At 52.3% G+C, this 26,475-nt stretch overlaps 10 protein-coding genes across 10 annotated transcripts; 5 read left to right on the top strand and 5 right to left on the bottom strand.

Moving 5' to 3' along the window:
* The first annotated feature begins 357 nt into the window (after positions 1 to 357).
* BDP55DRAFT_676838 (acetyltransferase) lies at positions 358 to 1,837 on the top strand. Its single transcript, XM_060575851.1, has 3 exons — positions 358 to 742; positions 952 to 1,440; positions 1,498 to 1,837. Exons 1-3 carry the CDS (start codon positions 641 to 643, stop codon positions 1,519 to 1,521), a joined length of 615 nt encoding a protein of 204 aa, XP_060425061.1. The 5' UTR covers positions 358 to 640; the 3' UTR covers positions 1,522 to 1,837.
* A 5,024-nt stretch (positions 1,838 to 6,861) lies between these two features.
* BDP55DRAFT_318341 (uncharacterized protein) lies at positions 6,862 to 8,682 on the top strand. Its single transcript, XM_060566749.1, has 5 exons — positions 6,862 to 7,107; positions 7,199 to 7,303; positions 7,378 to 7,763; positions 7,821 to 7,885; positions 7,958 to 8,682. Exons 1-5 carry the CDS (start codon positions 6,955 to 6,957, stop codon positions 8,440 to 8,442), a joined length of 1,194 nt encoding a protein of 397 aa, XP_060425062.1. The 5' UTR covers positions 6,862 to 6,954; the 3' UTR covers positions 8,443 to 8,682.
* A 977-nt stretch (positions 8,683 to 9,659) lies between these two features.
* BDP55DRAFT_732494 (uncharacterized protein) lies at positions 9,660 to 11,909 on the bottom strand (the record flags this gene model as incomplete). Its single annotated transcript, XM_060579947.1, has 1 exon — positions 9,660 to 11,909. The coding sequence occupies one exon, from the start codon at positions 11,907 to 11,909 to the stop codon at positions 9,660 to 9,662; it is 2,250 nt and encodes a 749-aa protein (XP_060425063.1).
* A 528-nt stretch (positions 11,910 to 12,437) lies between these two features.
* On the bottom strand, positions 12,438 to 13,517 carry BDP55DRAFT_561192 (alcohol dehydrogenase GroES-like domain-containing protein; the record flags this gene model as incomplete). Its single annotated transcript, XM_060570062.1, has 2 exons — positions 12,438 to 13,177; positions 13,235 to 13,517. The coding sequence occupies 2 exons, from the start codon at positions 13,515 to 13,517 to the stop codon at positions 12,438 to 12,440; spliced, it is 1,023 nt and encodes a 340-aa protein (XP_060425064.1).
* A 1,574-nt stretch (positions 13,518 to 15,091) lies between these two features.
* On the top strand, positions 15,092 to 15,887 carry BDP55DRAFT_561147 (short chain dehydrogenase; the record flags this gene model as incomplete). Its single annotated transcript, XM_060570055.1, has 2 exons — positions 15,092 to 15,454; positions 15,513 to 15,887. The coding sequence occupies 2 exons, from the start codon at positions 15,092 to 15,094 to the stop codon at positions 15,885 to 15,887; spliced, it is 738 nt and encodes a 245-aa protein (XP_060425065.1).
* Positions 15,888 to 15,911: 24 nt separating this feature from the next.
* Positions 15,912 to 17,675, bottom strand: BDP55DRAFT_676847 (Vta1 like-domain-containing protein). Its single transcript, XM_060575852.1, has 4 exons — positions 17,340 to 17,675; positions 17,169 to 17,269; positions 16,975 to 17,102; positions 15,912 to 16,914 (listed from the first exon to the last, which is right to left on the bottom strand). The coding sequence occupies exons 1-4, from the start codon at positions 17,440 to 17,442 to the stop codon at positions 16,059 to 16,061; spliced, it is 1,188 nt and encodes a 395-aa protein (XP_060425066.1). The 5' UTR covers positions 17,443 to 17,675; the 3' UTR covers positions 15,912 to 16,058.
* A 513-nt stretch (positions 17,676 to 18,188) lies between these two features.
* BDP55DRAFT_318462 (uncharacterized protein) lies at positions 18,189 to 19,910 on the top strand. The gene is made up of 2 exons (XM_060566750.1): positions 18,189 to 18,447; positions 18,531 to 19,910. Exons 1-2 carry the CDS (start codon positions 18,298 to 18,300, stop codon positions 19,836 to 19,838), a joined length of 1,458 nt encoding a protein of 485 aa, XP_060425067.1. The 5' UTR covers positions 18,189 to 18,297; the 3' UTR covers positions 19,839 to 19,910.
* Positions 19,911 to 19,982: 72 nt separating this feature from the next.
* On the bottom strand, positions 19,983 to 20,843 carry BDP55DRAFT_561186 (exoribonuclease; the record flags this gene model as incomplete). Its single annotated transcript, XM_060570060.1, has 2 exons — positions 19,983 to 20,496; positions 20,557 to 20,843. The coding sequence occupies 2 exons, from the start codon at positions 20,841 to 20,843 to the stop codon at positions 19,983 to 19,985; spliced, it is 801 nt and encodes a 266-aa protein (XP_060425068.1).
* Positions 20,844 to 21,839: 996 nt separating this feature from the next.
* On the bottom strand, positions 21,840 to 22,769 carry BDP55DRAFT_732500 (uncharacterized protein; the record flags this gene model as incomplete). Its single annotated transcript, XM_060579948.1, has 1 exon — positions 21,840 to 22,769. The coding sequence occupies one exon, from the start codon at positions 22,767 to 22,769 to the stop codon at positions 21,840 to 21,842; it is 930 nt and encodes a 309-aa protein (XP_060425069.1).
* Positions 22,770 to 24,041: 1,272 nt separating this feature from the next.
* BDP55DRAFT_636098 (NLI interacting factor-like phosphatase) lies at positions 24,042 to 25,735 on the top strand (the record flags this gene model as incomplete). Its single annotated transcript, XM_060572852.1, has 2 exons — positions 24,042 to 25,073; positions 25,127 to 25,735. The coding sequence occupies 2 exons, from the start codon at positions 24,042 to 24,044 to the stop codon at positions 25,733 to 25,735; spliced, it is 1,641 nt and encodes a 546-aa protein (XP_060425070.1).
* Between the last annotated feature and the right edge of the window lie 740 nt (positions 25,736 to 26,475).

Here is a 26,475-nt window from a genome sequence, read left to right on the forward strand (position 1 = left end):
TTGGATTATCACGGAAGCCGTTGTTTCAAGTTAGACAGAAATCAGGGACCGATGGTGGGAACCTCGTCGGGAAGGGTTAGGCTTAACGAGCCAGCTATCAGGGCTGCAGCCCAAGGAATGTGCGGGGACGTATTTAACAGCCTTAGGAAACTCTTTAGGGAGGGTTTAGCACGGTTCAATTAGGGATATTACCATGCTACCAACGCCAATCAAAGTCTGACAAAGATTGCTAGATTCCAGGGTTCTGACCAATGACATACTTGGGCGCGGTTACTAAGACTCCTCTGCCAGACTGGTAATATGGTCCCTTGAGTATCGTGATCATTGTTTCTGTTCCTGAAGTTCCATGCAAACCGAACCGAAATTCCGCTCCCTTGAAAGCCGTAATACACATTTCTGCGAACAAGACAAGGTTTTTGTATGAGTGACCTTCAGAGCCGCCGGGTACCGTAATCCGACCTCCGGCTTCGTCACAATGACTCATAGCCCCTCGTATCATTTTCAAAGGCAACGATCCCGCATTGGCTGAATATTCCGTCGCACTGTCACGGCTTCACGTCTCCAGCCTATATTTGTGCGTCGCTGTGTTCAATCATACCTTGAAACAAACCGCCGAAGTGTCAAATTCATTGCTCCAGATATGGGCTTGTACATCCGTCCATTGACAATCGATGATCTTGATCGGTGCGTAACAGTGGAGGCCGCAGCCTTTCCCCCCGCCGAAGCAGCGACCCGCGAAAAGGCAAGTCGCATTCAAATCAGCCTTCCTTGATATTTTGAACCTTGTTTACTATCGAGTTTGTTTCGTGTCTTGGACTTGGGGGCTTATAATGCTCTACATCTCTATCGCTGCGTTTAAGCCACTAGTACATATAATGCCACAGTGTTTCATGGGCAGTGGTGCATTTGCGATGACGTTGCTGAGCCTTTCTAATCTCATCTTGCTTTCAGATCGAATATCGACTGACGGTATGCCCCGAACTCTGCTTAGGATTATTTGCTCGTGAGGGCAAAGGCAGCCAAGGCAGGGTTATTCGACAAGGGACCACGCTGGCCTACAATCCGTCCGACACCTCGAGCGGTGATGACCTCATCGCGCACACGATTTCCACCAAGTCGGTCTCTTGTGTTGTGACAGACGCGGACATGGCCGTCCCACATTCATGGAAGACAGACCCGACCGCCACATACGACGTTGGGCACCAACCAGAAGGCAAAACTATCACTTTGCATTCACTAGCTGTCTCTCCCAATTCGCAGAAATCAGGTTACGGCAAAACGCTTATGGCATACTACATCAAGCACATGATACAGGCGGCACAGACAGAGAGAATCTCTATTCTCACCTATGACAGGCTGGTTTTGTACTATGAGAAGCTGGGATTTACACACTATGGCAAGAGCCAATCCGAGTATGCTGGAGTGGCGTGGCACGATTTGGTAAGGTTTCAATCGTTGGCAACCACATAAGCTTCCCACTAACGTTCTCCCAATCAGGCGTACGAGTTCAATACTGCCTGAGCATGCGCTAAAAGAAATCCTAAGGGATTTGGCAAGCTTCAAAATCTGACGTACATCCAAATTCCTCCTTGGCAGCCGGGCTATACTTCGGGTTTTCTTTTTGAAACGTATGCTACATAGGAATAAGACGAGGAGTTTCATCAGATTCATCACGTTTCTCCCGCCTGCCCTTGGAAATCTACCTGATGTAGTTAATAAGATTACCGCAACACACTGGCATGTTCTCTTTGATGGAGCATCGAAATCATAACTTTCCACTGCCTCAAGATAAGGGATATCCATGTTCACGATATATGATCAAGTGAATAGAAGATGGCGACTGCAATTCGGAGTTAGGAATTGTAGACTTATTGACGTTTTTGATGTTCTTGATGTTGTTAAAGGCGCAGTTAGCGTACCGAAGTCGTCCTGCGTTGCTATGATAAACTCTTCGTGGTAGAGCGCAGATGCCGTCTCTATTATATTGCGCCCATCTGCTTCCTTCTACTTGATACCTTCGTACAGACTCATTCGCGCAACGTCTTAAGTCGTTTGTAGGAAAGGATAGACAAAGTCTTGCCTTGCGTACAGCCTCAAAATGCCAGTCAACTCGAGCCACCTCAGGCATCCTAGGTTACGGCGCGAATGATGTTCCCCGACTTGCCATAGCCTCGCTTTCGGCTGCCGCACATGTGCAAGGTGCCCAGACAAGGTCATCTTATATCCTTACGAATATGATACCTCTGCTTTCTGAAGTCCTGCTGGGGTTCGTCGTGTTTGGAAAGAATCAATGCCTTTATATTTTGCTTTGCTTGAGAACATCTCTTACGGGGAAGGAACGCGGACATCTACTATCTAAGGCTTGTTTGACTTTTTTTTCATGGGTATATATCGCTCAAAATAAATAGTGAGTTGGGCGGCAAAATGTGACAGTCCAAAAATATTTGTTGTCCCTGCTATCTCATAAAGGAAGTTTGAGTGATATTGAAGGTTCGTGAATATCGAAGTCTTCCCAATTAAATTTTTTTGTTCAGCGCATCCTCAGCTCATCTCGATACTTGAATCTGCTAAGGTAAACTCTATGCGATTTGTAAGTGTATGCCCTGACGCGTAAGGCTGTCTATCAGAATTCACCTTATAATCTTTCTTCTTGTTTCAGGCTATCGGATAGGCTTTTCGGTCACTCAGAATACATGTTGCCTTTACTCCTTAGGTAGTATGATTATGTCGTGAGTTGCATTGGCGTGTAGTTTAAGTACTACGACGGGCAATTCTGGCTAGACGACGCACTGCCATACACTATGGCAGCTGTTAATTGTGATCATAGCTTTTAAGTCCGAATCTGGCCAGTGTCACTTTCTTTTGTTATGACAATATGAATAACGGTACTGGGCTCTTCTCTGAAGCTTAACTTATCTTGTCGAAGGATTTCGCAACCTTGCCGCCGTGGGAAGGCCCTACCCGGCGGTCCCTCAGAGCTCCATGTTGTCACGCAAGCCACGACTCTACACTTGCCCAGAGGATTTGGCAACACTCATCATATCTGAGGCAATAGCATAGTCTCCTTCAACTGATTCATAGGTGGGCTAGAACTGACATTGTCTTTGCATGAGGATTGGTTGACTTTGTTATTTAAACCCCAGTATGTCCGTCGCCTCAGCCAGGTTTTCCGCCTCAGATGTCCCGTCCTTACACATGTGGCTGGGAGAAGATTCGGTAGCGTAGCTAGTCCTAACGTAAAGACAAACCTCGCGGCACGAAATTTGAAACCCCACACATGACAAGCCCAGCTCGATACATCATCGTGTTGGTACTTTTGGCCATGGAACTTGATATTGAGCGCACACTCAACTGGAACAGTCTCTTGTGCTTTACAAGACAGGCCTGAAGTAAATATTCTCTTCGAAAGTTATATTTTGACTGAAATTCAGTGTCACAACCGCTTAACGGGACTTGTGATTCCCTTACAGAACTTGCAGCGTCTACAACAAAGCAAGTAGGCTAGTAGACGAAGCCTTTTGCCCCCGCGCAATTCTGATCGGGATGCCTTGGCACCTTAGTAGCCTAGGTATTTCGGCCAATCGTGTCCACAAGAGAGGATAAAGGACCATAGCGAACGAGAGGGCATTTCACTAAACGACCTGGAAACCCGTCATACCCAGACGTTCAGGGTTTCGGGGTTTATCCTTGCCAGATGCCTGACTACCTACTTCCGTAACATGGCACGTGGATGGCTGGATGATCAGGTCAGTGCCTCATTTCAGCGCTGAGGCGTTATGGCCCAGACGCATCCGATGAGAAATTGCTCGGTGTTTCTATTCCGCACCGACGATCGCCAATAGACGAAAATGTGACTTGGCAGTCATGTGATGTTACTCTGGTCTTAATGCCCCTCGAATAATGTCAACAGTGAAGAAAAAAAGGTAGTCAGGTCAGATCAGAACCGCATGTACTACGTGGATGATTGACCGCCACTCTGACCCTAAGAGCCCATGGTGTTATTCTGGCAACGGTATCTTCCATCGGACATCGATGAGTTTCATGTGTACTGATAAGTTATGATCGTCCTGTTGTCTTATCCGTCCCCCCTCCCGATGTAACTCTTCCTTGACTCACCTGCTCTTTGCAGAAGACCCTGCCGCTGCTCCGTCCCTTTTAGGTAACTTCTGTTGGCTGGGTCGCAAATCCAACTCATTCAGGATCAGAACGCCAGAACGTTATGTGCCGCACCTTATAGCAAGTCTTGATAAATGCGCTATTAGAACACCAGCATTTACCGACGAGACGATCGCCCGGGGTACTGCCGCGGCAGTCGTGTATTGGCATGAAATGCCAGCTTCAATACCATAGTCCACCTCGCTTGTGCGCTAAGTTCAACTGTGTTTGTCAAGACTAACTGTGGTAGCGAGACCGAATTTGGGGAGCCATGTTACCAAAAGAGCGCCAGCGACACTTGAATACGACAAAGCGCATGGGTAACAAGAGGCTGGACTCCAGATTTGCGAGCTGATTCTCTGCTCGGAGGAGCTCGTTGGGCAGCGCCTTTGCCTTATGGGATATAAGGTCGCAATGATAGAAGCAGATCGTCTGCTTGATCAGGTCTTCGCGGCCCCCACCAGGAGAGCGTTCCTACGCGTCTGTGGTGGCCAAATATCTGTGCGCTGGGGCGGCGTGGATTTTAATTGGGACCAGCGGACATTCACCCGTGATACCCGGGCTCCTCTGTCAGAACAAGGATCAAAATCTGACGCAATTCATGGTCTTTTATCCGATCAAGAACTGCGGGTCCCTCATGAACTGTTAGTCCTTCGGGCACTTTGAGGCTGGTAAATGAAACCACCAGGTCGTTGGTAAATGGGGAATTGAAGACAATAGTGTGTATGGCACGGCTGGACATGCTTGTGGCTTTGAAGAGTAAGATGAAGAAATAAAGTTGCAATCTTGCCCAGATCGCAAAGTCATTCATCAAGCCACCTTGGGGACCCTGTATCACCTCTAGTGTATGTACCGAAAGACATCAAAGAGTCAGTAACGACCTGTCATGAATGTCTCAGAAACACGCCGATTGCAAGCCACGATCCCACACGGTAGGTGAAGAAGAAGCATCAGAAGAAGCGGCAGAAGCAACAGCCACCACAAGAACCGCCTTAGAGGAAGCCCGATCATATGGTTGACTACGCGCGTAAACAGCTGTTAGAAGAGGGGCGCAAATGGCCGGCCGGCTTGGTCCGGGTGGCCTCCCCTAAACGAAACGCCGATGACACGGCAATATGAGTGGGGATAGTCTGAGACAATCAGTTCCCTATTGGAGAATAGCATCGGCCTCAGTCCGCATCGTTGGGGGGTGACACTTTTCTTCCTGCTTCTAGTGTGACATCTCCCATAATTCCCGCCAGTTCAATTGTGGCCTTGTGCTCTTTCGTGTTCCCATGCCATCATGTTCGCACAGTCACCCAATGCTGTCTGTGCGAAGGTGCCAGTGAAATTCCACCTCCACAGTTTCTGGGTGGCGTAGCAGATGGCGACGACTCCTTATTACTTTCAAACCCAAAGGCTCAACGCCCGACTTGCATTATTCCGGCAATGTCCGCCTTCGGCCGCCAGCCGTTCTGCTTACTGCTTTTGTCGATAGTTAACACTTTTGGCGTGAGATGGGCGGAGCATCGCTGTCAGATAATTGAGGGGTGGTTCAAAGCAGGATCAAGTGAGAAAAAAGTGGTGCCATGTTGGTGAGATTCTGAATTGGGCTCGCTTCTGCATGGGCTGCAGAGCACCAGCACAACACAGTCGCAATTATGCAAGCGAAACACTCATACTAAATTTCCCGTTATCCTCCCCGGCACCATCAACCTTGAATCACCTACCTACTCCGGTTCGGAAGGACTGGGAACTGTAGTATTGTATGGTCAAGTCCCAACCCGGAAAGACATTTGCCGATGAGATGGATTTACGGTTAGAATCACAGGAAAGTTTCCTCTTGCCCGAATCCATCAATTCAGCCCTCTGGAAACAAATTGGCAGGTCAAGGTTCAGCATTGCGTCCATGCACGCGTGCCAGCGCCATCGTAACTTTTCCGAAAGCAGGCGATTATCATCGAGATGGCCCCCAACTCTTCCCAATCCTCCATTGTGGTGGATTTGGTTCCCTGCCACACCTCGTGGGAAGCTGGTCAGGGACAGCAAGGCATCGGAGTTGTGTTTGGGGAGCGGCCCATTGTCACCCTACCACGACAGGACCCCTGAATCTCTTTCACCATCTCGCGACTCTTGGCGAAGGAAACCCCCCGAGGTTCAAGAGTCTTCAATCTCTTCAGGACTAATGCGGGGGAAGGATTCCAGACACTGGACTCTTCGGCCGGTAGCTGGATACGGCCATTTCACCGGCCACTAACCTCCCAACTAACACCAACGTGGGCCATAGCGTGTGAGGCTGGATTACCCGAGATGTGGTTCGCCCCATCTGCCGACATTTGCTCACACCAGGGTTGACACCTCTTGCCCGCTTTCAACATAGCCCAACATGCGAAGATCTCACTCCAATACGGGATAGGTTCTCCAGGAGCTGCAATTGGAGTCTTCTGGGGTGGCCTGCTCATGTTGCATTCTGCAAGGTTCTGTGCAGGTGTAGGTGTGACGATCAGGGGTGCTGCTGTCTCTCTCCTCTCTTCTTCCATTCACGCCGCATGGCAGCAACAGGGCCAGGCCGCACTCACACACCCGCGGTAGCGCAATTCCATGTTTCTTTTCCCACATTGTCCAGGAACGCATATCTTCAACAAGGTCCCTCCCATCCCTCTTCGTTCCTGTCAGGATGGAGAAGCCGTAGAACGACGTCCCGAATCTGCGGCTCCTCTCACGGCCCCTCCCTTGACAAACACGACCCGTCGTTCGATCCCTTTTTCCTTTGCCTGAGTACGGATATCGAGGACATTGAATCGTCTTGTTCCGATCGCAATGGCGGAAATCGAGAACCGCGGCCCGCAGCTGGTGGCCGTCGGCATAACGCTCGTCACAACGGCCATCGTGGCAACGACTCTCCGATGCTATGTCCGAATCTTCCTCGTCAAGAACTTCGGAGTCGACGACTGGTGCATGCTTGCTGCGATCGTACGGAACCCAATCTTTTCCTTCTCGCACCGATTCATGCTAGCACAGGCAATCTCGGAGAGCTCCAGCTAATAAAAACACCATCTTGCAGACATTCTTCATCCTTTTCGTGTCATGTGCGATCACGGGTGTGCATTACGGAACGGGTCGTCACAAGGTGAATCTCACCGACGATGAGTGGTCAACCGCCATGATGGTAAGCTTCCGACAGACCTGCCAATGCTTTCGAAATAGTGAAATCATGGGAGGACAGACACTGACAAGCCGCAGTTTTGGTGGTACTGCTACCTGTGGTACTGTTTATCGATGATCGCCTCCAAAATTTCTATCGGCTACTTCCTTCTTCGAATCACGGTTCGCAGGATCGATGTTTGGATCATCTATAGCGTTATGATGATGACAGTTTGCACCGGCGTCGTGTTCTTCTTTGTCACTCTACTGCAATGCCAACCGATATCCTATTTCTGGAATACCACAACCCAGAGCGGCCACTGCATCCCCGTGGATGTCATCATTGCTCTCACCTACCTCTACAGCGCCTTCAGTGTCATCTGCGACTTCACTTTTGCTATCCTACCCATGGTTCTCATCTGGAAATTGAAGATGGACCACAAGACCAAGCTGGCTCTTGTACCAATCATGGCTATGGCCTGCATGTTCGTGCTCTACATTCCTCTGCTTGCGATCAAATGACTAACTAAACCTCTCCTTAGTGCCAGCGCTGCCGTCGTTGTGCGCATGCCTTTTGTCAAGGACTTCAAGAATCCAGACTTCCTTTGTAAGTCAAAGTCCCACTGTATCCCATCGTGATTGATTTAAGGTTGTTGGTGGCTGACTCGCGCACTACCAGATGCAACCGTCGATATTGCAATCTGGTCCACCACTGAACAGGGTCTGGCGATCACCGCAGGTAGCCTTGCAACCCTCCGCCCACTCTTCCGACTCGTAGGATACAGACTTGGCTTTACGTCCATGGGACCATCGCAACTCCACGATTCCGAACGCGGCGCCCCATCTGCCATGGGCGGCAACATCAAGAACGTCAGCAACAGTAGCTCAAGCCGGGGCCAACGGCGCGGCCCTTTCAGTCTTACCACCTTCATGACCAAGGATGAAACCGAGAGTCATGAGTTGGGCAGCGGCAGCGAGCCAGATCGAACCCAGCAGCAGAAGATGTCTTCAAGTAAGCGTGCTCGCGGCTGGGAGTCGACGGGGAGGCGAGACAATGAAAGCGAGACTGAACTAACTTTCGAAGCTTCAAAGGAGTCGGTGGGGAGTGACCGCGACAACATAGTCGTTGTTCAAACCTTCTCTTTGCGGGAAGATCGATTGTAAATGTTGTATCATACAAGCTATAAAGGGTGCACCTAATATTGAACGCCTCACGAATGGGAAATGCAAAACGGGATATATAGAAAATTAATTGAGCAGGATGCATACGAAGACGCCCTACACACGCGACCCAACTGCCATCGTACGTGTACACATCAGACATGTGCATCCGACAAATTGGAGTTACTTGACAGGAGATGCATCGGATGAACCACCGCCCTAAATCGGGCACATAAATGGCATGCATGTGTCGGAGTAAATCATAAGAGAGGCTTGATTTGAGGTTCTTCTGAATGCACGTGGAAACACAGTGTTCTCAATCTCAAGCCACTCCGTCGAGAACTTTGAGGGCAGCCATCCAAGCTGCATACGCATGAACAAACCCTGAAGGCAGACCTTCAGGTTCTAGTCATAGAGCTAGCTACACACGATCTCTGAGGTCTTCCCCCAAAATTTCCCGCGCCATTAGGAGCCAACACGTTGATGTTCATCTTACGTCTCGACACCAGACCAATAACCGCCGCTTTACAACCACGGTTACGATATAAGTGGCAGTTTCTGCGGTCGTGTCAAGAAGAGACAAATTTGGCTTTGCCACGGGAGATCCCATGCAAGACAAGCCGCGGTTCCCTGCTATCAGTGGTCCGAAATGCCTTGCAAGGTATCGTAATTCGCACACCATCAGACCAACACTGTACTCAAGATAATCTGAGTGCTGGTGGTACCTAAAGACTGGCTCCTTTGACTATAGCAGTTCGCTAATCTTGAAGAGTTTGGCAGCCCGACTCAACAAGTTGACTTAGTTAGCACACCAAAGAGCCGTCGGCTACGCTGTCAGCATTGCTAGATAGTGCTGAATTTAGTGTGGAAAACACCCGCTGATGGTGAGTACACTCTTGATGCAGGGGCGCCTCCCAATTTCGCCTTGATATCACGAAAGAACGCAAGCGTAACCTTTGTCCTCGTCCAGGATTGAGCTGGGAATAGACTGCCCTGAGGAGGCTCTAGGGTAGATAATCCGTTCAAAAGTACTTCTTGGGCATTCTCTACCATCTCCTTATTTCTTATAATGACTCGTCAATGGGTCTCAAGGTCGAGAGCACAGCCTGGTTCTGGTCGACTGTAACATAGCATGCTCCATTCGTTCCATTCAATGACGAGAATCATTCTCGAAAGTGTTGAAAGTGTTGAAACTTGGTCACTGTCATACAGTACCCGATTCAAGTCTCGTCTTTGACGGGTGCTACATTGAGTTGGGGCCTCGTCAAGCCAGCTGACGCTCCATTCTGTACCAGCCTCGGAAGACGGTTCAGAGAGCTACGTCCGGCCTGCGATAATGGTGTTATTGGCGTTAATGGTGTTGTCGAGGTCGTATCGGCATTTTCCATGCCCTGACGTCGCGCTATAAAAGCTAATGAGTTCTTGAGCGCGTTCAATTGGGCCTGGAAGCCGCTAGCTTCGGATGCATCCTGACAGCCGACGTTAGGATGCTGTGGTGTAGATGCTTTCTCCTTTTGGCGTTGAAGCTCGGCCTCGATTCGATCCATTCTCCTGGTTTGTTCTTTCTTTGCTTCGGCCTGTTCACCAACCTGGTTCGTAAGGCGGGCCTCCATTATTGCGATGCGATTATGGAGGCTGCCTAGGTGTTGATCTAAAGAGGCTTTGCTAACGTCGACGAGTGTTCTGCAGTTATGAATCAGGGTTGTGCTGATGGCGATGGCCTCCTCCATCTTTAAAATCCGAGGCATGTATTCGGTATTCGGTACTTGATCGGCAGTGGCCCTTTCTATCCTCTCAAGGCGCTCTTCAAAGGTCCTGGAGGACGACAGGGCCGAGTCAAGTTGCGTGCCCATCCGCTCTTCCAAAGCGGCTAGCCGTGTCTCCGTCCGAATGCTCTGTTGATCATCCACCTCGTCCCGATCTTCTAGTCTTATTCTAGCTGCTTGGTTGCTTGTCTCGCGGGCTAGAGGCGAATCCGTGTTCGAAAGAAGACCATTTTTGACTTCCTTCATCTCTTGGTTCAACGTCTGCATATCGCCTTCGAAGCTTTTGATAAGGTCCTGTTGGTCTTGCTGTCGTTGCTGAATCTCTTGATCCGACTTGCGACATGCCATTATCTCCGCAACAAGGTCGTTTTTCTGGCTACTGAGCACGTCCAACTTTTGCAGCGCATCTTGGCACTTTGAGGCAGTGAACAGGTTGAGCTGGTCGTGTGCTTTTTGAATCTCCCTTGAAAGCTGCCCAGATTCCATAACGAGGCATATTTGTTCTTTCAAGAGCTGCATAGCCTCGTCGTTCTGCCCAACTCTGATTTCGAGCAATTGGAGTAACTCATCGCCATGGGGTGCCTCTTTCTGGTGTCCAATAGTGGCTAGATTGTCCAGGGACGTGTCACATGTCTCGTGTTGTTCTTTGGCTAGATTCTGACTTGTATCAAGCATGACGTCTATTGCCCTGTGGTGCGTGGATGTCTGCTGATGATCTTGGCTGCTCAACACTTGGCTCGAGGGCTTCTTGTGACAAGGAGTGAGCTGCGAGTCTAGTCGCGGGGAGCATGGCGATGATACCGGAACGCATTGCCTTTTCAAAGAGTCAGGTGCTTCGGGACTAAGCTTCCTTTTCCGCCCTTCGCTCTGAATGAGGTCATCGATAGCTCTTTCTGAAGCACCCGGGGTAGACGGCCTGATGGAATCGTGGCCGTAAGAAGCTCTACGTTGCCTGTCAGATGATGGCATCGAGACACGTGAGAAGACCTTGCCGGGAGGCACCTTCTCCCCGTGGAGGCTAGCGGAAGACTCTCTACGTTGACGCTGGGGTGATGGTGCCGAGATGTGCGAGGCGAGATCCTTGCCGGTGTTGCGTATGCTTCCACCTCTTATTTGAAAGCTTGAAGATGTACCCTTCTTCATGGGGAAAGTCCCATGCGCGGGCGGGATTTTCGGGTCAATGATTGACATCCGGTCGTGCTCCATTAGCCATAGCCATGACTTCTCAACGTAGTTCCATTCTACTTCAAGTTCCTGGTCTGTCGGCCGGGCGTGGGCTGGCGGGTCAGGATCTCGGGAGTTCCATGCGTCGATGAGACTACTTAAGAAGTTATGTCGCTTAGGGAAAATCTTTTTGGTTTCCATGTATACGCGGCGACGATCCGAGTAGATTTCTGCAAGTTCCTCGGCCATTCGAGAGTTGAGAGTTTCCATACCGCAGTGGTCGCGAATGAAGGCCCAGAAGTGGGTGTGATCAAAGGCAAGATGTTGACATCGTAAGAGAAGCCGGAAAAGAACAACGAGGTTAAGATGTATGCGCCCCTGGCGGTCGATCAAATTCCTCAACACGACAAATTTGTCAAACTTTCTTGCATTGGCAGGGTGAAGAAGAACCGCCTTGGACTGGACCACATTTTTCGGCCAAGGGGGAATCGACAGTGATACGGCTGTGATCCAGAATATGTCGGTATCCCCTTTCCCCATAGTGTGAGTTGAGTATTTCAAAGTCGACAGAGGTACCGCCCGACCAGACTCCGATTTGGGATGAGGATATCGAGGAAGAACATAGGCATGAGAGAGGTGTTCTGATGTCGGACGTCGAGAAATCCGCGTTCGTAGGTACGTAACGCGAAAGGGACGGGAGGCAAGGATGGGAGGGGCCCCGCGCAGAATTGAAACCGAGAACGCGGAACCTGGGAGATGCCGGCGCCGCCTCGCATGACGGTCCCAGGGGTACAAAGTTACGAACCTAAGGGTGCTGCCCAGGGGTTTCGGTCTTACTCTCAGTCTCACTCTCAGTCACACTCTCACTGTTCTGGAACTTGATCATTTCATCAAGTCGGTGAGTGATATAATTCAACAGTACCTCCTACTTCAGTCTCACTTTCTACATCATCAACCCCCCTCCCCCCATCATCAACATCATCGGCATCTGCCACTCATCAACGCCAACCGGCCCATTCCAAGTCTGCAATCCCATTGTCCACCAGCACGTCCCCCAATTCAAAATGCTTAACCCATAACCAGCACACTCCGAAAGCGCACCTTGTTAGAAATCATGTGTTCCGATGCCTTCTTCGCGTCATCCAGTGAGAATCGCTCAACCATGCACTTGATGCCGTGTGTTGCTGCAAAGTCAATGGCCTCCTCCGAGTCCATCTGATGTCCGCTGGGCCACCCACAAACCGACTTGCCTCCGACGATGAGGTCGATTGTATCAACTTCCAATCCTCCGACTGGTGCCAAAACGCACAGTTTTCCGCCAGGCTGTAAACCACCAGTAAGCGGCGAGATGATCTTGGGGTTGGGCGCCGTCGCAAGGATCAAGGCCGCACCCCCAAGCTTCTTGAGCTCCTTCACAGGGTCTGTTGCACTAGAGTCGATGTACTCATGCGCGCCCAGCTTCATCGCAAAGTCCTTCTTCGTAGACCCTGAACTCAGGACCACGACCTTGTAGCCCATGCGACTAGCGTACTGCACGCCAAGATGGCCCAGACCGCCGAGACCCTGGATAGCAACAAGATTGCCTTGCTCAATTTGCATCTTGCGAATACTGTTGAAGACGGTGACACCGGCACAAAGAAGTGGTGCTGCTTCAGCGGGGTCAACGTCCTTCGGCACCCGGACCGCCGACTCGGCACGGAGCAGCACGTATTCGGCGTACCCACCGTCCCGGAATACGCCGTTGATCGTCTCGTTGTCACAGGCTTGGAAGAACCCCTTTTGGCACTGTCGACACGTTCCGTCATGCCCTGCATTTCACCATTAGGGCTCACTTCAAACACATGAGGACCAAGCAACAGACATACCTCCATGCCAGGCACCTCCAACACGTTCTCCGCCTGAGAACCGGCTCACGCCTTCGCCGACTGCCACCACATCACCAATGATCTCGTGGCCTGGAATCCTCGGAAAGACGTCTCCGAACCCACCCTCTGCCATACCCACGTCAGAGTGGCATACACCGCATGCTAGAACCTTGACAAGAATATGGCCGGCACCTGGTTGCTTCAGTTCCTGGTCGACAATCTTGAGGGGCGCGCTCTTGGACTCGATCACGGCCGCCTTGAAGGTTTTCGGAAGTCCCGACATTGTGAATGCTGATCTTGCGAACTTGGAAGTTGGGATTGAGGAAGAGAGAAGAGGTGTGCTTTGAGAGGGGTTGTTTTTGCACAAGTCTCAATTTGGGGCAGCGCGATGGCCGACTACTTATACGCATGCAGGACTGAAAGAATGGTTCGATCTGTAGTTCACATACATAAATTTGACTGGAACCCACGCTTTCCGAACGGGTCGGACAAAGTGAAGTCTGGACTTTTAGGCCCCTCACTTGTTTACGGTACCAGCGAACAGGAGAGCTCAAGAGGCCCAGTAGACGTCTGCACCGCCGATAAGCACTGCTGGCTGCAGTCATCTCCTGTAGGCTTCGCATGTCTCATAGGACGCCTGCAGAGCAGCTTGGGCTTTCTGTAGGACTAGGACGGATGTGGAAGAGGGGTTGATGTGTGGTGGCGCTGGTACCATGGCTACGATGACATCAACAAGACTCAATTCGACCCTCATGGATGTGAACCCCTCCCACAGCTCCAGGATAGAGCTGGTTGTGAGAAGAACTTAGGTGGCAAAGCCATTCTACCTAGGCTTAGAGGGTTAATCGGCCGCCCGTTGCTGCCAAGATATGTACGGCCATGACACCGTCCCAAACTCCGCGGAGGCCATGGAATCCATGCAGGCTTTGCTTGTCGGAAATATCTCTACAAAGTACATCTGAAATACCTACAAATGGCCCTGATGACAGGAACAACCCCGCCAAGTTGTGGCTTGTTGATAAACTGCGGCTCGGGAGAGATCTGATGGGAGACTTCGGCAATCGGCGTGCCGGACGCAGGCTTATGTCCTGCGCTGTTCCGTCAGCCAATAAGAGATTCTTCCTCGTCGGTTTTGCAGGGGCCATTTTCTCCAAAGCCGACAGATACGGACGGCCACATCCTCCAATCCGTTCACAACTACGGATACGGCAGCATAATGGAGCCCTGGTACCTGGAGCCGGATCCTCGACATGCGTCACTGAGTTCGGTCAAGTCAGCCCTACCGGAGTCAGCAATGATTCGGAACCATGCGAGGGACCAAGAGCTAAGTCGTCGAGCTTCCACAGCACAAGTTTCAATGAGATGGCAGGCGCATCTATCCTTGACAGCTCCGATATAGCCGGTAAGCTAAGCTGAACACTGAAGTGCTCGCGCTTCGCGCCAAACACGTACAAATGATGGAGGATACTGCACAATTGCGGAGATATCAGAGCTCTATCTGATCTTCCCCTCCGATGTCTCCCCACAGCCTCGGCCTTCGCGCGTAAACTATGCTCTTGAGTAGCGAAGCGTTGAAGGCTTAGCCTTGGAGCCACGCCTTTTGGGCTGCACATCAGGGTTCGCGAGGCTCCATAGGTGTGCTAATTGATGGAGTTGGATCTTTTGTCGCAGCAGCTGAGAGCTCCCACCGATATATAAATGTCAAAGCTGCCCACATCCTGTATTTGGCCTTGTGAACTGAAGAAAGGTAAGGTACATTACTGGAAGCTCCAAAAGGCTCAACCAAGCAATCCCCAATCGCACAACGTATCACCAAAGCTTCACATACAAGCAGTCACAGAAGACACTACCCTCGAAATGTCTCTCCAAGACAAGGTCATTCTCATCACCGGAGGTTCCAAGGGCATCGGCAAGGCCATTGCACTTGATGCTGCCGCGCAAGGTGCCAAGATCGTCGTCAACTACAGCAACGACTCATCCGCCGCCGATGAAGTGGTCAAGGCCACTGGCAGTGACCGGGCTATTGCCGTGCGCGCCGATGTTTCGAAGACGGCCGAGTTGCAGAAGCTCGTAGACCTCACCATCGACAAGTTTGGCAAAATCGACGTGCTGATCCCCAACGCCGCCATCATGCACATGCGCACTGTCGAGAATACGACAGAGGAGGACTTTGACCAAATGTTCAACACCAACGTCAAGGGGCCCTACTTCTTGGTGCAGGTATGCAATCCACCCCACTTACACTTCCCTCGGTCAATGTAACTCACATTTAGAATAGAAAGCTCTCCCTCACATGTCTGAAGGCGGCCGCATCATCTTTCTCTCAACGACAGTCCTCGCTTCAAGTAGCCTTCCCCCGCCATACCTGCTGTATGCATCGACAAAGGGCAGCATTGAGCAGATGACCAAATACATGGCCAAAGACCTTGCTAAAAAGGGCATCAACGTCAATGCTATTGCGCCTGGCCCAACCGGGACGGATCTGTTCTACAAGGGCAAGACGGAAGAGATGCTCAAGAACATAACTGCCAGCAGCCCCTACAACAGAATTGGCACGCCAGAGGAGATCGCCTCTGTGGCGGTTTTCTTGTCCGGACAGGAGTCATCTTGGGTGACGGGGCAGGTGGTCCGGGTAAATGGAGGAGCCGCATAAGAAACGCATAAATAGACAAAGACTTGCGCATTGAGTGCTAGTCGTTAATATAAAATATCCATGTCCAACGCCTGAGCCTCGCCTCCTCGAGGCAACCACTTGATACGCGATCTACAATGCTCTTCAATGTCCTAAAAATCTAGATTCCGACTCATGGTGCCACGGGAGATTCTACTGGGCCCCCAGGGCAGCTAGTGCATTACGTAGCTCCTTTACTGCCGTCGGCACGTCTTCAAAATTGAGCGCAGAAATAGCCCACTTGGCGTGCTTCTGCGCCTTTGGCAAGTCCATGTCATCTGACGGTGCACTGCTTGGCGTCCACGAGTTGTGCGAGCCGGGAACCATCGGAGCTTTGGGCTGAGGTACAGCCGGTGGCGGCTTGAATTGCTGAGGCGCCGGAGGTGGAGGTGATTTGGCAACATTGGAAGGGGGTATCTGAGGCGGCTGCCACGGCGACGCAGCGTTGGCCTGACTGAATGATGGGCCGGTCGAGGATGCAGCATAAGGAGAAGAGGCCGACAGAGCATTGACTGCCGCGGATGTGTCATTTACGCCGGGTTGGCTCAAGGGAGACGGCGGGAATTGCTCGGGAGGGTCAAAGTAGCCCTGGGTCTGTGGTACCGGCGCGTTGAGGTCGTTTGCTGACGGCACTGACGGGAGATCGAGCACACTGGACTGGGCAGGCTCAGGTGTGCTGGGCTCGGCTGTCGGGGCGGTCTCTGTCGGCGCTGAAACCTTTTTGTAGAACTCGGTCTCCGGGTCGTCCTCTACGGAAGCGGGCTTGGGAGACGTTAAGCCTTGAACGTCTGGGTCGTTGGGATCCAGCGCAGGAAGAACTTCCTCGGCTGGCTCTTCCTGTTTAGGGTTCGACTCGTTGGGGTCCTTGCCCTCCTTCAAAGCCTTAAGTATCCGAGCAGCGTTCCACTTTGCATATTTGACCTTCTTGAGTGTCTCCTCGTCTACAGCGCCCCAGATGTTGCCCAGAAGGAGAAAGGTTGCAGCGGCATCGAAGGTGTCGGCGGTTTGCCTAGGTTCGAAGCACATTAGCAGGCGAAGAAGGCGGTGCCGTCGTCAGGAAAAGACGCACCTGGTAACGCGATTCGCGCGCATAACCTTCTCTGCTCTGTCGAGAGTATCTTGGGCAAACTGCTCAACATATGCTTGGCCAACTGTGTCGTCGGTGATGGCTTCCTCCTGGGCGTTTTCGGTTTTGGTCTGGCACGGCAAGTATTAGTCTCTGATGCACAGCACCACCAATGACAGTATCGTTGCCATTCTGACCTGTTCGAGCCTATCCATAAGATTTGTCGTGTACGAAAGACTTTCATCGTCGACATTGTGCAGACCCTTGGCTAGGATTTGGTTGACCACCCAGTATTCGCCTGTGTGTGTTCGGTCAGCATCTAGGGCGTCCTCCGGCCATGCAGAACTGGTGAAAATGCCCGGACATACACCAGTAGGTAACCACAGGTTTGTGCTGCCGCAGCTGATTTGCGCGATTGATGAATCTGGTGATATCTGCCTGTCGCAGGCTGTCGGGGATCGGTTCGGCCATGGCTGCGACAACGGAAACGAAGACAATTCGAAGGGCGTCGTGGATAAGATCGGGTAAGGACTCTTGTGGTCAGTGTCGGGGCCTGGACGAGAGAAGAAAAAAGTCTTTGCTCGGTGACAGGTCACGGTCGCAAAGGGGTAACAAACTTGCGACGAGCGGTGCTACACCAAGAGGTTGGAGACATGTATTCCGTATCTTGGAAGCCTTACCGCAGGCCACAGCAGCAGCACCGCACCGAGAAGTTCCCCACACGGCGCACATCACAGCGGGGTGAGAAGGTCACCAGGTACGTACCTGCACCTACCTTCAGATATGTACCTATCAAGGTGCCCTGGGCTGGTACCTGTGTACTGTGGCTGATGCTGTCCAACAGGTGTGGCTCAAGCTCTACAAAGCTGGTGTGGAGAAGGTGGCTGGTGCCCAGACCAAATGCTTCGATTCAATTGACTGGAAATTTCCATGGTTCCATTCCCAGACCGAATTAAGCACAACGGTGAGGGGTTCGCGTCTCACAGTTCCACGCTGGCCTCTTTGCGCCGGGAAGAAGCCAACGAGACTTTTATGCTTCCCATTTGCTTGTTTTCCCAATTCCATAAATGCAGACGAGGACAGAGCTCCCTCGCCTGCTCGAACTTAGTTCCTAGTTCCATGCTCTGACTTCTTATTCACACATCTTTTCTCTTATCTCCCATCTTCCACCTCCCTTCCTCTTTTCCTCCTCTCTACCCGACCACATCTTGTTGTCTCTGGCGTCACATCACTTGCTGCCGTCCAGCATACTTCTATACTGACCTTGCCCACCCACACTCACACACAAAAGATAAGGTGTGCTGCTGCTAAACTCTATCCACCACGATGCATCACCCCACTCTCCTTGCGGCTGGCGCTGCCGTTCTGTCGGCTTTGCCCGGCGCCCACGCTGGCATGTACCCAAAGAGCTCTGCTGTGCTCCAGGTTGATGCCAAAAACTACGACAGCTTGATTGCCAAGTCGAACTACACCTCGGTATTATGGACTTTTTTTTTCTTTTCTTTTTTTTCTTTCTTGTCGTTTACATTTGCTTCTTCATGCCAACATAAGATTGCTAGATTGTTGAGTTTTATGCTCCCTGGTGTGGTCACTGCCAGAACCTCAAGCCCGCTTACGAAAAGGCTGCCAAGAACCTCAATGGATTGGCCAAGGTTGCCGCCATTGATTGCGACGAGGATGCCAACAAGCCCCTCTGCGGTCAAATGGGTGTGCAAGGCTTCCCTACGCTGAAGATTGTGAGGCCCGGCAAGAAGCCTGGAAAGCCTGTTGTCGAGGATTACCAGGGGCCCCGCACCGCCACCGGCATCGTCGAGGCCGTAGTCGACAAGATCACCAACCATGTCAAGCGCGTCACCGACAAGGATCTCGAATCCTTCCTCGAGGGTGACAAGCCCAAGGCAATCCTCTTCACCGAGAAGGGCACCACGAGCGCCCTGCTCCGCAGTGTCGCCATCGACTTCCTCGACGCTGTCACGATTGGTCAGGTTCGCAGTAAGGAGGCAAAGGCCGTCGAGAAATTCGGAGTCAAGTCCTTTCCCGCCCTGGTGCTACTGCCCGGCGGAGACAAGGAACCTATTGTCTACGATGGAGAACTAAAGAAGGATGGCTTGTTGAAGTTCATTTCTCAGGTCGCTTCGCCCAACCCCGACCCTGCGCCCAAGGCCGCAGACAAGAAGAAGGCCGACAAGAAGGCCGAGAAGAAGCCTGAGAAGAAGAGCAAGTCCGCGTCCGAAAAGTCGAGCACCAGCACCGCTACCGAGCAGGAGGCCACCCCCGAGCCAGAAGCCGCCGCCGAGACCCCGCCTGCCGAGCAGGCCGCCCCTGTCCTCAACGTAATTCCCCCCTTGCCCGTTCTCGACAACCCCGGCAGACTACTGTCGGAGTGCCTCAACACCAAGTCCCACACCTGCGTCCTGGCTTTCGTGTCTTCCAAGAATAACGAAAAAGCCGAGAAAGCCCTTACCAGCCTGTCAGAGATCGCCCACAAGCACGGCCAGGCCAAGCGCAAGCTCTTTCCTTTCTTCTCTATCCCCGAGGAGAACCCGGCCGCGGCCGCTGTCATCAAGAGCCTTGGCCTTACGAGCGAGGTTGAGATTGTCGCTGTCAACGCGCGCCGGAACTGGTGGAGACACTACGAGGGCGATTTCGATGCGGCGAGCGTCGAGAGCTGGATTGATGCTATCCGTCTTGGTGAGGGTGCGAAGAAGAAGCTGCCTGATGGTTTGGTAGCTCAGGAGATTGAGCCCGAGTCTTCGGAGAGCAGCTCGACCGCCTCTACCGCAGCCACAGATCCTACCGCCGAGCCCGAGACAGAAGCGCCCAAGGAGACACCATCTGAAGCCCCCGCGCCGCATGATGAGTTGTAAACATCCACTTGATTTCTGAGTTCTGCCTGGATGGTTAGCTTGGACCGCGTGTACATTAGTTAGTCAATGTGATGGGAGAAATCTGACCATTGTCAATGCCCGCTGACCCGCTTCTGTGGTCGATGCTGTCCTCCGCGTTTCCACTCATGATTCCATCTCCAGATCCAAGCCGGTACCTTTCTCTACTGTGCCCTCTTGCACCATTTGACGGCCCTTCTCCTTGACAACGCGGTCCATGAACTGTCGCACCTGTTTGCACCCATCTACACCAACAGCAAGCATACCCTCCAGCCGGCTGACCTGAACACGGCTCTCACATACCAATACGGCAACACGGTCTGTGAGACCCAGCGTTCCTACCGTCATGTATGGCAGCTCCTGCTCTTCTTGTGTGTTGAGATCGAGGAGAGGGTCTGCGCCGTCATCGGCGGCAGCGTATGTGGACGTCGAACCCGCGGTGCACGCAGCAATGTAGTCGGTCATGGGAATACCAGCGTCGATTAGTGCTAGCGTCGAAGCGTTCAGAAGAGCTGCCAGAAGGGAACCGTCCTGCGACAAGACGTGCAGAGAGATGGTGATGCTGCTGTGAGGGAAGAGATGTGTGTGAAGGTTCGCCGAGACAGCTTTGGCAATGGTAGCCTCGAGTTCTTGTGACCGCCTGCGAGAATCATTGGGTCAGCTGAGGCAATATGAAAGATCACACGCTTGATGCACTCACTTGTCGTTGCGGCCACGCTTCATGCGGTCGACAGAGCTAAAGCCAGCGACGACGAGGTTAACGGTGACAGCAGCCTCCTTGGACTGACCGCCAGCGCCTCCGCGACGCTGAGGTTCGGCAGGTCCCGTAACGACGCACATGACCTTGGTGTGGCCCATCTCGAGGTAGCTCGAGCCATCGGCGGCTTCTTGGGTGCGGATCTGGGCGTGCAGGCGTCGGAGCTCGTTCCAGCGGCGGCCATCGACGCGCAGGAGCGCCATGGAGTAGGTTGAGGTATCGAGAGGCATGATTGGACCACGGTCGCTCTTGTTTTGTGTTTGTGCTGAACTCGGGGAATGTAAGCAGTGCTACGTATGAAAGGACTGCGACCGCTGATTTCTGTGTGCGAATTATGACAAAAGTTGTGATGGGAGGCTGTTGCGACTGTGACTGCGACTGCGACAAAAGTGACAAAACCGAATTTTTGAGAAGCGTCAATCCACCGCCTTGCCCTTGGCCGCCCTGGGCCTGGGAAAGGTGGGATGGTGGGGCCGGGTGGTCGGTGAGTCGGCGTCCGGGCCCCGGTCTTCCAAAGCTCGGACCTTTCCATGTTGAACCCCTGGAACCCTGGGCCACCACCGCACTGTCCCTCCCGAAATCGCGGGGAAGCTCTCCCATCTTGGTGGTGTGAAGACCAGGTAGAGAGGAGGGAGTATCGAAACTGAGCAAGTCACATCAGACTCAGCATGTATGATGCAAGTTGCCTTGTAAACGGCCAGCTGCCACCATCACACGGCCGAATGTTAGGTACTGGTAGGAATCGAAAACGCGGCGTAGCAACAGTCAATGCCATATTCTCATTCAGTGCTGCAGGTTTGATGCATGAGGTCGAGTGGACCGTTGCAGAGCGATTTGGTGTAGTAAGTGACGAGCAATGGTTGCTCTAATAGTTGCTCTACAAAACGTTTCATTGTTGTTCAAGTTCAACTCCATGAGGGCATTCGAGTCTCAGTCATTACTGTGACGAATCGGTCATATCAAGGTTCACATGCTCAGTGGCAATGGTGGCCAATGTCTTCGTTCTCATTCCTCGTTATGCTAGTATTACAATCTCGTCACAAGAGGGATGGTGTTGTCGGTTACTTGGAGCAGCACAATGCTCAACTGAGAAATCCATGCTGGCCTTCGTGCTCATGCCATCCTCTCCCAAAAGGAAAAAAAAAATAGCTCAGTCCCATTCGCGAGCTTGTCGGAAGTTAAAAGAAAGTTGATAGTCCACGCCGTGTGATTCAAGTAGTTCCCATTCAAGCCATGACCAGTACGCCCATAGTGGACGTGTTGAACTCCGACGCTGGAGGCACCAGAACCAGGGAGTTGGTGGGCTTGACCTCGTCTTTTTCGGGTTCATCAGTCCATCCTCTCTCAGGACCCCACCTGATCTTTCGGTCGTTTGCCGCAGTCACCTCCAAAAGGGCACGCATCATCCCGCCCGACTTCTTGACTCCAGGCCAGGCATCGAAGTACACAGTGTCGATCCAGGGCATCTGGCTGAAAACTTCTGTCAAGAGGGACTGGCTGAAAGCTTCATAGAAGCCATCTGACCGGCGAAACCCGTTGAAGATGCCGTCGCTAGGGTCGCATTCAACTAACACCGTCAAGCGACGAACGTTGACGCATTCGTGGAGGCCCAAGGCTGGTGTGACGACCCATCCTCGCGGCGGCTTGCTCCAGCCGGGGCCGAGGCGGAGCTCCAATGATGTGATGTACGATCTTGAGCTTGGCTTCATACGAGCCAGGAGCGGTTTCTTGCTTTTGAAATATTTGCCTGGGTGTGTTGGGAAGATGCGGAACGAGCGGCTACTGTAGAAGTAATGAGAGACTTCCTGATAGACAGTACGACAAGTTCTTTGAATTCCAAGCTTCTTGTGATAGGTCTTGTAGTTGTCTGGGTCGAGGTCTATAACACCACCGCAGCCTTCAAAGTAGTAGTCGTAAATCTTGAGGCGAAGTTCTGATGGCAAGGCCATGAACGCAAAGGGTTTGGCTTTCCTCCTGGCTGCTCTTCTCTCGCTCAGAGTGAGAGAGCCGATACTGTCTCCGAGTGCATCTATTTCAGCTTCGGAAGCATACGTCGAGGGGTAGGCGGAGCTTAGTGGTGTCGTAAGAGTAGACGCAATCGGGGTCGGGTCGAGCGACGAGCCGGCGGCTCTCGAGATCTTGCCACGACGAACCATTGTGGCGGTCAGTGGCTCCAGCTGATGTGCGTAATGTTATGGTTTCCTTCTTGGGTTATTGAATCCTTTCCAGGTATTCAATTTGTACTCAAGGTGTTGAAGCTTTCGTACAGCGCCAACAATGCTTGTTGATCGGTGGGAACTTCGGAAGTGGCGGGGTGGCGGGATGGTTTTTTCCGCAATGAAGAGTATCTGTGGTTATGTGCAGAGATTTCAATAGTATTGTGTTTAGTTTGGTTGGTAGGTGAAGTTGTTGCAGGTCGACGGAGAGTCTCGCAGAGGGTAGAAAATCACAGAGAGTGGTCCCATTGTGATCGTTGATGCGAGCTTGGGGACCACCCTCTAGAATTCACCACGCGCGACAGCCATGGTGACGATAGACGAATTGTGATTGTGCTAGGTTGAGTTGGACGGCTGTGTTAGTTTGTCTGTATCTCTCAGGTATTTGGCCAGGTGAAAGGTAATCCGAGGGTGCTCTTTGAGAATTGCAACAGGAGGGAGATGCAAGTGGAGGTGAGAAGTGTTGCGAATGGGAGTATTGGGGGTCGGGCGCAGTTATGAGAGGGGGGCGGCACTCAGGATGGACGGACTCTCTCGGTGGATGCAACTCATGCATGAAGGTCACTGCCGGAGGGGACGAAGGACATCGGTCGCGCGTCCACCACTCGGACAAGGTTCGCACGTGAGCCGCTTCCTAGCGGACGTGCGCTTGATTAACTAAGCACTCGGAAGTGTGGCCGATCGTTACTGACTAAGGTACTTCAGCACAAGTACCTTAGAAGGGGCAATATCTCCACCAGGAATGACCTCATTTGAAGGAGATACCTGGTTATCGCCGATATGATACACCCTATCCGGAAAATACTCGGTACCAGGTCATAGTGGATCAAATGCTTTTTTTGCAGTTTTCACCCCGGCCACGGTGGCACCAGCTTCCCGCCTGCCAGCTGCAGGCCCCAGGGCAGCCACAGATTCCGAGCAGCCAGTGGAGAGCTCCTACTGCGTAAAGGCAGCGTCCACCGCGTGCTGTCATTCGTTCCCCTAGTCCCAAAGTTCAAGGTGGTCCAGTGCTTCCTCCTCGAAAATTTCTAGTGCCTTCGTCACGAATATCTGCAAACTCACTCCACCTCGACCTCACCCGCCAGCACCAGCATCCTTTTCGTCAGCTGGCGCAACACACCCCCATCATCCATCAATCTTCGGATCAAAGGCGACTGTCCAGGCTCGGAGCCTTCAACATATTTATACGTCCTCATTGGCCCGTGAAACGCCATGCTGTCAAGGGCAGCTCGCATCGCGCGTCTGCAGCCGACTGCGGCGCAGCTCTACCGCTCTGTCGCAATACCAGCTGCGAGGAGACAGCAATTCCTAGCTTCATCGTGGACCAGGGGTTTCGCCCAGGACAACAAGCCGAGAGACTTTCCTTCAGATAAGCCGATTGGCCAGCAAAAGTCTTCCGAGTCAACGCCGGAGGAAACTTCAGCGTCTTCAAGTCCTGAATACAAAGCAGCTTACGAGGAGGCTGCCGAAGCTTCATCCAAGACATCGTCAACACAAACTCCCAAATCCGACGCCGAGAATGCCGCCGATAACACCGAAGCCCCTGAGCCCGCCGCACCTACCGGACCGCTGCCCGACCTCACCCAAGGAATCCCGTCTACCCTAGCATACGAGATGTCTGGTGCGACAAACAAGGCCGCACTGGCTGCCCTCGCTGAGGAGGAGGCTGTGGCCCAGGGTGGCGGTCGCGGACGTGGAGAGCTTCCCGACTCGGCATACGTCTCATCCACAGACCGGAAAAGACAGCAGTTTGCCAGTCGCATGTTCCTCGCATTCGTCGGCTTCGGCGCTGCAGGTGCCATCTATCTCGGCCGCAACTGGGAAGACAAGGCAGACGAAGTTCGGCACGCCGAGGATGCTCCGAACGGCTGGGGATTCGCCGCTTGGTGGAACAGAGTCACTGCCCGCACTGGCGATTTCCTGAACTACTACCAGGAGCCTGCTTTTGAGAAGCTGCTGCCCGATCCCGATCCGTCCTTTGAGCGTCCCTACACCCTGTGTATCAGCTTGGAAGATATGCTTGTTCACAGCGAATGGACCCGCGAGCACGGTTGGAGAGTGGCCAAGCGCCCCGGCGTCGACTATTTCCTGCGTTACCTGAGCCAGTACTATGAGTTGGTTCTCTTCACCAGCGTTCCTTTCGCCATTGGCGAGCCGCTCGTTCGCAAACTTGACCCCTACCGCTTCATCATGTGGCCCCTCTACCGCGAGGCGACCAAGTACAAGGATGGTGAAGTTGTCAAGGTTCGTAAACTACCCCTCAACCACTTCCAGTCCTACCTCTAACTCTGACGCAGGATCTGTCCTACCTCAACCGCGACCTGTCCAAGGTGATCATTATCGACAGCAGTGACAAGCATGTCCAGAACCAGCCGGAAAACGCCATTGTTCTTCCCAAGTGGAAGGGCGAGTCAAAGGACACGGAGCTTGTCAGCCTTATTCCCTTCCTCGAGTACATCCACACGATGCAATACGGCGATGTTCGCAAGGTCCTCAAGTCCTTCGAGGGCAAGCACATTCCTACTGAGTTCGCGCGTCGCGAGGCCATTGCACGTGCCGAATTCAACAAGCAGGTGGAGGCCAAGAAGAAGAAGGCGCCTTCAGGCATGGGCTTGCTGGGTGGCATGCTCGGCCTCAAGCCCTCCAACATGGCCTTGATGGTTTCCCCGGATGGAGAACAGAACCCCCACGAGGCTCTCGCCCAGGGCAAGATGCTCCAGGATATTGCCCGTGAGCGCGGCCAGCGCAACTACGAGATGCTCGAGAAGGAGATTCGCGAAAACGGTGAGAAGTGGCTCAAGGAGGAGGCTGCTATGCAGGAGAAGGCCCAGCAGGAAGCCATGCAGAGCATGATGGGCTCCTTCAGCGGATGGTTCGTCAAGGGTGACGAGGCCAAGAAGCAGTAAAGAGGGGGCTGCCACGCAAAACCAAGCAAACCCCGGCTAATCAGCACATCTTGTGCATTCCACCACGACCCATTTCTTCTCTCCTCTTACCAAAACTATCTGTATTTGTATTATCAGGCAAGCTTGGACGGCGAGGAGGCGTTCCAACTTGCATATAGACTTGACGACGTGGGTCTGCATATGTACGAATCTCTGTATACTACTACACTGCTAGACCAACTCTATGATGGAGTGGCTCAATCAATTTGACGTACATTTGTGCGATATCAAGTTTTGCTGCAATCAAGTCAAGGGGTGAAATCAGATTAGAACCTAGAGTTCACCCATTCAAGTTCCATATTGTTTGATTGATATCCATTATTCGTTACCTACTACAAGCCCACTGGTTTCCGGCCCATTGCATTATCCGTCTCTCATCATCAATCATCGCAAGCAGTGTTGCTAATTGCACTCTTCAAGTGCTTGGTATCTCAAAGTGGCCGGTGTCCTGATAAACCTTCGATTCAAGTTCTCCCCACTGATCAACTCCGAGGCAGCTGTCATGACCTACGCAGATTGAGACGAGCTTCTTCTCAGCCGAGCTTCTTGCTCAAGCAGGTGGCGGGGGCTTCTTCATTCCCACTCTTTCACACTGCTCGCATTGGGGATTTGTGATGCATTGAAACCACCTGCCAAAAGATTAGTTCACTGGAACGAAACGGTCTTTTGTGGAAAATATGGAAATGGCAGAGCGTGAGGAT

Source organism: Colletotrichum godetiae, assembly GCF_030913485.1.
Source record: "Colletotrichum godetiae strain CBS 193.32 chromosome Unknown BDP55scaffold_50, whole genome shotgun sequence".
In the NCBI taxonomy this organism is placed as follows: domain Eukaryota; kingdom Fungi; phylum Ascomycota; class Sordariomycetes; order Glomerellales; family Glomerellaceae; genus Colletotrichum; species Colletotrichum godetiae.

Excerpts from the sequence above, each read along its gene's own strand:
- BDP55DRAFT_676838 (XM_060575851.1), top strand. The coding sequence starts at position 641 with ATGGGCTTGTACATCCGTCCATTGACAATCGATGATCTTGATCGGTGC. Across the intron at positions 743-951 it reads AAGCAGCGACCCGCGAAAAG|ATCGAATATCGACTGACGGT; the intron begins GCAAGTCGCATT and ends TCTTGCTTTCAG. Across the intron at positions 1,441-1,497 it reads GAGTGGCGTGGCACGATTTG|GCGTACGAGTTCAATACTGC; the intron begins GTAAGGTTTCAA and ends TCTCCCAATCAG.
- BDP55DRAFT_318341 (XM_060566749.1), top strand. The coding sequence starts at position 6,955 with ATGGCGGAAATCGAGAACCGCGGCCCGCAGCTGGTGGCCGTCGGCATA. Across the intron at positions 7,108-7,198 it reads GGTGCATGCTTGCTGCGATC|ACATTCTTCATCCTTTTCGT; the intron begins GTACGGAACCCA and ends ACCATCTTGCAG. Across the intron at positions 7,886-7,957 it reads CAAGAATCCAGACTTCCTTT|ATGCAACCGTCGATATTGCA; the intron begins GTAAGTCAAAGT and ends GCGCACTACCAG.
- BDP55DRAFT_676847 (XM_060575852.1), bottom strand. The coding sequence starts at position 17,442 with ATGGCCGAACCGATCCCCGACAGCCTGCGACAGGCAGATATCACCAGA. Across the intron at positions 17,103-17,168 it reads TTATGGATAGGCTCGAACAG|ACCAAAACCGAAAACGCCCA; the intron begins GTCAGAATGGCA and ends TTGCCGTGCCAG. Across the intron at positions 16,915-16,974 it reads CGCGCGAATCGCGTTACCAG|GCAAACCGCCGACACCTTCG; the intron begins GTGCGTCTTTTC and ends CTTCGAACCTAG.
- BDP55DRAFT_318462 (XM_060566750.1), top strand. The coding sequence starts at position 18,298 with ATGCATCACCCCACTCTCCTTGCGGCTGGCGCTGCCGTTCTGTCGGCT. Across the intron at positions 18,448-18,530 it reads CCAAGTCGAACTACACCTCG|ATTGTTGAGTTTTATGCTCC; the intron begins GTATTATGGACT and ends TAAGATTGCTAG.